We start from the raw sequence: 10604 nt of genomic DNA, 5'->3' as shown, positions 1-10604 counted from the left end.
TATCTTAATTTCCATATAGTGTGCGTTAGCACTGCAAGAACCTAAACCCCACCCATAGAGAGGAATTGAGTCCACTTGCTTCCCCTTTTGCTTCCTGCTAATTTTCATATCATCTCTTTGCACAGTTTTGGTGATAAGCAGTGGTGGAAGAAGTACTCACATGTTTTTTTACTTAAGTAAAAGTATCAATACTATAATGTAGAAATACTTTATACGTAAGTAAAAGTCTGGTATTTCAAATTGACTTGAGTAAAAGTACAAAAGTATTGGCATCAAAATATACTTAAAGTACCAAGTAAAAGTACTCATTATGCAGAATGTCCCATTTCACAAGTTTTCAAATGTATAATAATCCTTTGAAAATGGCAGATCTACAAGCTCAAAACGCGTCGCAAAGCGACGCGTTGTGAGCTTGTAGATCGTTCTTTTTCAAATACAAAAGTTTAAATAGGGCTGAAGTGGTAATGTATGTTTTGTAATAATAATCTAAATCTGCAAAGTAACTAGTAACTAAAGTTTTCAAATAATTGTAGTGGAGTAAAAGTACAATATTTGTCTCTGAGATGTAGTGGAGCAGAAGTAAAAGAATGGAAAATTGGAAATACTCCAGTAAAGTAAAGATACCTCATATTTGCACTTAAGTACAGTACTTGAGTACATGTACTGAGTTACTGTCCACCACTGGTGATAAGTAAAAGATGTCTCTGCATTAACAGTGCAGTAGGCTGCTGTGAAACTGCCTGGGTGTTGACTGTCACACTTTTTCTTGGTTAATGCACTTTCACTGAAAATAACAAAACAAAGCATCCACATAATACACTTTCAATTCACTGATATTAGACACACTTTGTTTTCTTGAGATGGCTCATTAATGTTGATGAAACAAAATTGATGAAGACTGGGTGAAACCTAATCTTGAAACCCATAAACATTCAATCTACAACAGGGGTCTTGCACCCAATGACACAACACCGATGATAGTGCTGTCAAACAAGTCTATGAAGCTATCCATGAAATGTATGAAAAGGTTGTAATATGCAACTACACAATTTTATATAATATGTAGTGGGGGTCCCTGCTGAGGGGGTCCTTGGGCTGAAAAACGTTGAAGACCCCCTGCTCTACAAAATAGGCTTGTGTAGTTTTTGTTCGCCTAAAACAACAACAGCCGCTAGGGGGCAGACTTTAGAAATACCGCAGTATATTTCTAGCCACCGTGCCTTATTAAAGACTGTTTCCGGGTTGAGCCTTCCTCTTTTCCTCTGCATCGGGTCGCAGCCATGGTACGGATATTTGCCTTCGATTATACTTTGTACAATCATCTCCAATCCTGTCGATTAGAGAAATAATATAACGTTTAGTTCATCTCCGCACGTAAACACAATGTCAATGTACGCACGGAGATAGATATTGACGGTGTAGCCTTTCGCCGACTTTGTTTAATTACTGATGAAACTCGAGTGGGTCCCCTCGTTCATATCAAATGGCGTTACGCTGTTCCAAGAGCCGAAGCGTAAACATAGGGCTCTTAAGTGGTTAACCACCTACAGGGCTTTATCTTGTCATTCACGTAGTTTTATGTAATGGATATAGCTTTATCTTGTCATTCACGTAATGTATATAACTGGAAATTAACCCAAATGCGTCCTAATGTAACTGCCCATAGGAAGCAAGCGACTCATGTGGGTGTTAGCAAAGCTAGCGTTAGCTTGGCGCTGCAGCCACTGAACTCGCCCGGTGGTACCTATCATCTTTTTAATGAAGCCATTTATGTAATTTGATTCTGATTTATTTCCCCCAATGCATCGATGATGTGCGATTATTAGTATATTGGCAGAAACGAGGATGCTCACCATTGTCTGTCACGTTTGCAGATACCAATGGCTTCACGATTTGTTTGTTTTTACTGGTCTTGTATACAAGTTCACGAGGATAACATAATTTGGGTCTTGGGTCCTCAAAAGTGATAAAGAACACAAGTAGTGATGTAAAACAAGAAAAAACTAAGAATGGACACAAATCATAGCACACATTGATGTGCTTGAAAGAGCTGTTTGCATAGGTCCTACTTATACAACGTATATATATATTCATGCATTATTGCAATGTTTTACATGCAATATACATTAACAAATCTGTATGAGCATTTATGTGTATATGTTTGTGTGCAAACTTAATATGTAAATTGCCAGGTGTGAGTGATGTTAGAATATTATATTAGGTGTGTGAGAGGTACAACTGTGCTTAGAAAGCAATGAATACACTTGATAACCTTGAAGTTATTACATTTTAAAGTAGCTGTAACGTTGGCAGATAACTATGAACCATGTGACATAATTGTCATGCATAGATCATCATGAACCATGTGTAACATTAGTAGATGGTATGCCATCATGAACCCTCTGTGATGTCAATGTATGTGTATTATTGACGGGTCATCATCATGAATCATGTGTAACCGTGGTTCTCTGTCCTCTGATGCTCGTCTTCCAGGTCAACGTACCAAAGACCCGCAGGACTTACTGCAAGAAGTGCAAGAAGCACCAGCCTCACAAGGTTACCCAGTACAAGAAGGGCAAGGATTCCGTCTACGCACAGGGTGAGTAAACATCCTACTGCTCAGAGCCATGACTGTATGTGTAATGATGACATGAGTTGTGCCCAGAACTGTTGACTAAACTGCTAATGTGTTCTTATAGGTAAAAGGAGATACGACAGGAAGCAGTCCGGCTATGGAGGTCAGACAAAGCCTATTTTCCGCAAAAAGGTAAGCCGAACTTGAACATTGAATTGCTGTTGTGGTGATTGTCTTGTCTATTTCTTTTTATATTCTACTACTGCTGGGGACACTTAACCCATTAAAAGTGGTAAAGCGTCTGTCATTTTATACCGTGGCTATTCAAAAATAGCAGATCTATAAGCTCACAGCACATCACTTTGTGTCGCGCTATGAGCTTGTAGATCTGCAATAAATAAATACAATCGTGAACATTTTTGAAAATCTTTGAATATAATTTTTTTTGAAGCAAACATTTTTTTTATTCAAATCTTTGCTTCTGGGGGTCCCTGGAACAAAATATTTTGAGATGGGTCTCAATTTTGGGGGTTCTTGACATGGAAAAAATTGAGAATCACTGATATAGCAACATAAGTTTCTCATAAAACTGTTAGACTTTTAGAATAATGGTAATTCTCATGATAACATATTTAACCTATACATTGTGCTGGATAGGATGCATCATTTGATTTCGGTGTCTGGAATGGTGCAGTAATACAGTGTTTTTTTCCCCCCCAGGCCAAGACCACAAAGAAGATTGTGTTGAGGCTTGAGTGCGTGGAGCCCAACTGCAGATCCAAGAGAATGCTGGCCATCAAAAGATGCAAGCACTTTGAGTTGGGTGGTGACAAGAAGAGAAAGGTATGTTGGCATTCACGTATTCCTGCCATATTTAAAGCTACCATTAGGGGTGCCAAAAAATAAATAGGGTGTTCAAGTACTAATTTACTCGTACACCAGCAGCTTAACTCAGTCTTTATAATGGACGGCTACAGGTATATTGTAGGGACGTTATGTTAGCGCCTGGTGGGAAATCAACACTAGCTACCAGGAAAATGCTGGTAGATATAACAACTTTAAACCTGGCATCCCCATTGGGCATGCCATTACAGGGGGAAAATTACCCGTCTTCAAGCTCACGTTGTGAGTTTGTAGATATTACAAAGATTATATAGAGATTTGCATGTCTCTTTTCGACATGCAACACCACCATACGACAATGTATTCAATGGGCCTTAGGTGGTTAAGACTATGACAACTTTGGCAGTTATGTGGACATGGTGGAAAAGTTACTTAGCTTGTCAAATGTGTCTATCAAAGTTCTATCAACTATGTAGTGTGGACATGGTTCCATATTGTGTATGGACTACATACTAAACACTGTATATTTGCATTCTAAATCACTGCCCAAACCTTTTTTAATAGTTAAAACATTTGAGGAAATGTTGCAACAGCGAGGCATCATGTGGCATCTTGGTATCTAGTAACCTGAGCGTCATAATTTGCGTCTTGCTTGCATCAGGGTACTTATGGTATACCTATATTACACAAGTAGTAATTCAGTATAGATGACCTCAAAGCATTTTGTCACATTTATTATGTCAAGTAAAAGTAGCATCTGGTTCTGAATGGGGTCATTATGATAAGATCAGTGCTTTTGTTTTGTCATACTACTAATTAAATACTCTGAACCTGTAGCAGCGGTGAAAGGGCTATTGGCACTTTCATTTCATAAAGCAATTAAAGTGTGTTTTACTACAAACGTCCATAAATCCAGACTGTCTGATCATTAAACATTAAAGTCTTTACAGCCCATTCCATAGTCATAAGCTTAAGAGTTTTTAACTTTTAAGATATGCTTGGAGAACAGAATGTCAGCAGTGGGTGCAGCAATTATTATTTGCTGTATGTGAGCAGTATATTAACCCCATTCTCCAAGCCCAAATGAAGTTTGATGGAAAACATGAGTTAATTAGTTATTTTCTGCGATAATAACGATTGGCTTCTGGTTAATCTGGGTACTCTTTTACCTCAACATCTGAATACTGCCACTGACCTATGTAGGTCATGGACATGTCTTTGTGCCATAGCAAAAAAACACCTAGACTTTGGTTAAAATGTTTAGGAGCCTTATCTAGCAATATGGCGTTGAAAGATTTGTTCCTGTATGCTGTGACTATCGGTGAGCTGCACTAACTCATGTCTTTTTGTTCACTTACAGGGCCAGGTCATCCAGTTCTAAGATGTTCTTCTTGGAGTTCCAATATTTGTCTTGTTTTGAATAAATGGATCAAAGTAATTAAAGTCTGGTCCTGCTATTTTCTTTGATACAATGCTGTGATAAGTAAAACTAACTAAGCAAAGGTTTATGAATCCCACCCAAGTGTGTGCCCCCCACCTGCAGAAGTAATCAGTTCAACACAGGGTACCATAAAAATATTTTTTATTTAGTTGTATTATGTATCAAAATTAAAGTCTGGTCCTGCTATTTTCTTTGATACAATGCTGTGATAAGTAAAACTAACTAAGCAAAGGTTTATGAATCCCACCCAAGTGTGTGCCCCCCACCTGCAGAAGTAATCAGTTCAACACAGGGTACCATAAAAATATTTTTTATTTAGTTGTATTATGTATCAAGTGCATAAATTAATGGTACAGTTCCCCTTTAAAAAATCAAGCATTAATATTTAAAAAAAAACACCCGTTTAGATTACCACAAAATCACACCCACACAATAAGTGATCCCTTTGAGGTAAGACAGCAGAGCCAGAATCAGACGGGCAGCTAAAGTGCATTACCACCCTACAGAATAGTGCGTTTGTCTGTGATGGATGTGTCATGCCAGTCCATATGCCGATGAGCCTCAAAGTTGCTGCTGGTGGGGGTGACTGTCAACAGCGCTGTGCCTGACGGGTTGACGGCTATCACCAGCTTGCTGTGGAGAGCTTGAATCCCCAGCTCCTGGTATCGAGGCAGGATCAGAGTGACATTGCACTGGGGGTCACAGATCTTCCAACCAGGCACGGTGCCCACGGGCAATCCTCGTGAACCACCAATCTCTTGCTTGTTCAGCACTGCTATGGCCAGTCTGCTCTTGGACAAAGGCCTCTCCCATACCTCAAAACTATTGACCTGCAGATGAAGTCAAGCATGACATATTTTATCACTTTGTTGTGGCTTGCTTTCCAACTCATGAGCTAGTTGGTTCGCAGAAGAGTGAGGTTTGCATCAGGTATCCCAAGCACATTGAATGCTGACAATTACTGTGTGCATCTACTGTTTTACATTGGGGTGACGGGGTCTATGCTCTAACTAAAACCTACCTTTGCAGTACGGTATCCCTGCTTGCCCAGTGGGTCCTGGCTGATGGCTATGACGTGTCTGTTTTGTAGCAGCTCTTTGGAGCGTGGGCAGATGTCCCTCAAGTCATTGGACATCAGCAGAGGGGCCGCCATGATGGCCCATAATGCCATCTGAGATTCCTGTTGGGCATGGCTCAAGCCAAAGTTTCCAATCACCAACTGGAAGACAGAATTCAGCCATGTCACACAGTGGGATTAAAGACAACGGATGCCAAATGTACTGATTTCCTGTTGATAAGACATTGTGCCAAGTCTTGGGGGTTACAGAGCTCTGAGTTGCTATTAATGTGCAATACATACAATAATGAATGATTTGTTTGTCTAACATGTTAAATAAGCATAACTTAAATTAATGATGCTGTTGAAGACAAACTACTATTTCTACCATCTATTCTAGAAGAATAACATGTGCAGGATCATGTCAAGAACATGAGCTATGTGGCACTGAGAATGTGCAGCGTACCATATCCGGGTCGTTCCAGCCCCCAGGCCCAGCTGACGGTACTATTATGCTCTGGTGAGAGGCAGTCCAGTCAAAGATCGACTTAATGCTGCTCCAGGAGTCGTAGACATCCGCAAAGTTACGCCAGTGGTTACATGTCTCACGGATGGCTGTGTAGTTAGGCTGGAGGCATAACATTGCACTGTTATAGCGTGGGTGCATAATATTATTTATCCATTAACTAGATTGAAATCATACATAATACACAACTGTTTCTTACTTACCTGATGGAAGGGCCACTCATACAATGGCCACTCGCAGGAGTACAGGATACTTCTTCCTGTTTTGTTCAGTGCTTTTGACATGTTCACATAGCCTGGATGAGAAGAAATCAAAAGGTGTTCAAATAAGGCTTGAATTAGACTATTATGTGTGAAAACACTGGGTGTCTTTTACAAACAAAAGTTCAACATCTGACTGATGATTAGAACGAGAAATATGGTCATAAGAATACATACGTTTTCCAAACTATTAAAATGAATGCCAATGGCTCTTCTCCACAAACACGTTCTTTCACTTTTGCCAACAGCGATAGACATACATACATGTAGCAGTAATAACCACTAGCCTAGACTAGTTTAGTGGCTTAGGACTGGGTTGGCCCACAAATCACTAAATGTCCCTAGGTTGAGATGAAATGCTGATGATTTTGGGCCAATATGAATTCAACTTCAAAATGCGTAACTTTGACACGAGTAATGGCTCCTCTGTTTGTGACTTAAATGCAGTTAAAAGTGTAAAGACTGAATTTGGATTTTCAATCTAACCCTCAATACTAACCTTCCTCCAGTAGGGTCCACTTCATATAGCAGCCATCAAATTTGAGCAGGTCCACTCCCCAGTCAGCGAAGGTCTGAGCATCTGTCTCATAGTAGCCCAGACTGCCCGGGTAGCCAGCGCAGGTATGTGTCCCTACATCTGCATAGATGCCCAGCTTCAGACCTTTAGAGTGAACCTAAAACACAGCACATTCACTTACTGTAACATAAATTGTATTCACTACAAGCAGAGTCATCAGTCCATTGGGCTAAATATCTTTTATGGGTGTTACTTGGAAATGTCACAAAATACCTGAGGTTATGCTTGCAGTAATACATCACTACCAGTAGATGGTGATGTTACACAGGTCAAAACGTGTTTGTGCTTAGACTATCAACAATGAAAACATTGGGGCAGGGAGCATGGCATGTGTTGGATTTCCAAACTGTCTGTCTCAGTGGGGTCCAACAGAGTTTGGTCAAGTCGAAGAGGAAGGTTAGGTGGCAGCATTGTCCTTCCTTAATTTGCCTAAATCAGTGATTCTCAACCTTTGTACGCCTAAAAACGCCTCAATTTCGCTTCGGGATTAATAAAGTATCTCTCATCTCATCTCATGTATCAAGAATATATATATTTTTTTATCTCTGGGAACCAAAACTACACTAAAATCCTCAGTGTTCATTTAACTAAGAGTGTACGAATGGAACCAAATGGACCCGAAACTCCTAACTATCCATAATTTAGTTGGAACCCGCTCAAGGATCCCTGGCAGGCCCTGGATCCCACACTGAGCAACAGTGATCTAAATAACTCCTTCGACTGAAGATGGGGGATTGAGGATTGAAATATAAGACCTAGGTCAGAAGTTGCCCATTTTCACTGAATTGTGCAAAAGATCTCAATTAGAAATGAATATTGTGACCATCTAACCCTGTCTTTCGGTGAGTTAGAGGTCATACACAACCTACAAACACCACAACGTTTTGCTGTTGCCTGATATCTATGGGGTTAGAATAGCACTAGTACATTGTGTATTGTGGATTATTATAGTTACTTATGTAGAGACACTCACATAGTCCGCGAGTTGCTTGATGCCCCCTGGGAACCTCTTGGGGTCGGCCTGCAGGTGCCCCAGTGCGTTGCGTTGCTGTGAGGGCCAGCAGTCATCAATGCAGACGTACTCATACCCAGCATCCTTCCAGCCCTCCTTCACCATCACATCTGCCATCTGCATGTACAAACGCTCACTGCCAGGGTGGAGGGGCAGACAGGGGTCAGGCATGGTGGTGGGCAGTTGGATATGAGAGAGAGAGAGAGAGAGAGAGAGAGAGAGAGAGAGAGAAGGAGGGGAGGGGGAGCAATTACAGTAGATGCTTTTAACAAGACAATGAGAGGAGCATATGCTCCATAAATAGAAAGTAAAGTAACACATATCACAGACCGTTTTTTTCTTTCTTTTTTTTTAAGGCGGACACAAGGTGTACGATTATTATATTGCCTGTTACACAACATGTTCAATGGCTTGAGTAGGCAGTTTTCAATGTTATTGCACTCCTCCCATCGTAGACAGATCACAACTGCCCTAAAGAAACACCTTTAGGAGGCTGCAATTCAAAAATGGCCCCTGTCAAAGTCTTAACCTAACCCCCCCCCTCCCCGAACTCTTCCTCTTTTTCTCTTGTACATATTTTTTATTTTTTCATACCAGTAACCTGTAAGCTGATTGTATGACGTTCTCTGTCTGTCTCTTATATGTCATCATGATTTGTGTGCGTGGGGATCTCATTTTAGACAAGCCTAGTGCTTTATGAGCCTCCCAGTTCAGTAGACCTTGTATTGTGAATTTGTACTTCCATGTACTGCTGTATGTTACTAGATAAAGTACATCAATCAATCAATCAATCAATCAATCAACCAACCAGTGGCTGATTGATGACACCCTGTGCCTTCGATCAGCTCCATTATCATTGGTCACCTCTAATAGGCTGACTGCCTACTTATAGCCAACATGGGACACCTGCATTCTGTGTTGATGTCTGAGGACATGAGCACCTTGTGTCGCTCCTTGGGTCATATAAAAATATACATATTGCATGCATCCAAAGAGCCTCAAAGTCCTTATGTTAGTGACAGTGTGTGAGCCTGTTTGGTTATTTGTGGACTTCAATGCCGCACCTGGGGCTTTGACCTTTATTGGTAAGCCTTGAGCCTATAAAGTGCAAACCTTTCTACATTTATTATTATTATTGAGTACACACATAACATCTGACACAGGAAGGACCATGATGGAAACAAGCCCTTAATAGGGCTTTAACCACTTATAAACCCCAGCAAGCATCCGTAATGTGGGGGAAAGCTTTGGCTGAAAATAGCAGATCGACAAGCTCACAACATGTTGCAAGCTTTTGCTGAAAATAGCTGATCTACAAGCTCACAATGCGTCGCAGCGCTGCGCGTTGTGAGCTTGTCGATCTGCTATTTTCAGCCAAAAGCTTTCCCCAAACAAATAGGAAAGACACTAGAACAGAGCCCTGAGAGACTCCGCTCAACCATATGGGGTTTAAGAGGTTCATTTTGTTATCCTTTTTTAGCATCATTGTATAATCGTGCCAACTGCACTATTTTGCAAACTGTTAAAGTGTTAAATGAATCAATAAATTAATCAATCAATCAATTACCTGATACAATTAGTGGGGTCCAGGTCACAGTCTGTGTTACACATGAATCTCTCCCAGTGCAGCCAGCCCATGGTGGGGGTCAGTGCCAGACCATTGTCCAAAGCTTCACACACAGGACTTATTAGTACAATGACAAACAGCAGCACAAATGCGACTATAGTCCACATTTTTAAGCAAACTGTCATACACTCACAATGTGTATGTGACAATAACACTCATGTGACACGATGTGTCTTTCTCTGATAGTGTACTTCCTTGTACAGAGAAGTGATCCTCGCCCCGCCCTCGGATGATTGACTTAGATTTTGGTCCAATTAGAATCGAGACGCGCCCACAGTTGTCCAATCGCGTGCCGAGCGCGTGCTAGAAATGTAAACAAGGAAGCGCCCTATATATCCGTGATCAGGTGACATTGTGTGGACATGATTGTCTACTCTAGGTGGCGCTGGAGCCTCTTGCTGATATTTTACTAGAACCAGTCCACAGTCACTCAGAAGGTCTCTCTACGACTAACAAGTACTGTAGCCTACTTAAGTACAATTTTGAGGTATTTCTTATACATTTTATACATTTGGAAACTTGTGAAATGGGACATTGTGCACAATGAGTACTTTCTACTTTTGGTACTTTTAAGTACATTTTGATACCAATACTTTTACCAGTACTTTTACTCAAGTAAATTTAGAATTCCAGACTTTTACTTGTAACAGACTATTTCTACATTGCGGTATTGATACTTTTATTAA

General features: G+C 40.6%; 2 protein-coding genes across 2 annotated transcripts; one reads left to right on the top strand and one right to left on the bottom strand.

Annotated features, from left to right (window-relative positions):
• The first annotated feature begins 1233 nt into the window (after positions 1 to 1233).
• On the top strand, positions 1234 to 4861 carry rpl36a (ribosomal protein L36A). Its single transcript, XM_080416254.1, has 5 exons — positions 1234 to 1283; positions 2494 to 2599; positions 2700 to 2767; positions 3296 to 3418; positions 4779 to 4861. Exons 1-5 carry the CDS (start codon positions 1281 to 1283, stop codon positions 4797 to 4799), a joined length of 321 nt encoding a protein of 106 aa, XP_080272380.1. The 5' UTR covers positions 1234 to 1280; the 3' UTR covers positions 4800 to 4861.
• Positions 4862 to 5153: 292 nt separating this feature from the next.
• Positions 5154 to 10088, bottom strand: gla (galactosidase, alpha). The gene is made up of 7 exons (XM_080415818.1): positions 9859 to 10088; positions 8253 to 8427; positions 7202 to 7376; positions 6646 to 6737; positions 6383 to 6544; positions 5881 to 6078; positions 5154 to 5689 (listed from the first exon to the last, which is right to left on the bottom strand). Exons 1-7 carry the CDS (start codon positions 10041 to 10043, stop codon positions 5360 to 5362), a joined length of 1317 nt encoding a protein of 438 aa, XP_080271944.1. The 5' UTR covers positions 10044 to 10088; the 3' UTR covers positions 5154 to 5359.
• Positions 10089 to 10604: the final 516 nt, after the last annotated feature.

The sequence above is a fragment of the Gymnoscopelus braueri genome (genome assembly GCF_963280865.1).
Source record: "Gymnoscopelus braueri genome assembly, chromosome: 20".
Classification (NCBI taxonomy): Eukaryota; Metazoa; Chordata; class Actinopteri; order Myctophiformes; family Myctophidae; genus Gymnoscopelus; species Gymnoscopelus braueri.
The sequence above is the reverse complement of the archived record's forward strand: the minus strand, read 5'-3'. Positions and strand labels throughout refer to the sequence as shown.

Coding starts and splice junctions, on each gene's coding strand:
- gla (XM_080415818.1), bottom strand. CDS start 10,043: ATGACAGTTTGCTTAAAAATGTGGACTATAGTCGCATTTGTGCTGCTG. Junction 8,428..9,858: donor GACCCCACTAATTGTATCAG/GTAATTGATTGA, acceptor CCACCCTGGCAG/TGAGCGTTTGTACATGCAGA. Junction 6,738..7,201: donor GTGGACCCTACTGGAGGAAG/GTTAGTATTGAG, acceptor CTTCTCATCCAG/GCTATGTGAACATGTCAAAA.
- rpl36a (XM_080416254.1), top strand. Junction 2,600..2,699: donor GGATTCCGTCTACGCACAGG/GTGAGTAAACAT, acceptor GTGTTCTTATAG/GTAAAAGGAGATACGACAGG. Junction 3,419..4,778: donor GTGGTGACAAGAAGAGAAAG/GTATGTTGGCAT, acceptor GTTCACTTACAG/GGCCAGGTCATCCAGTTCTA.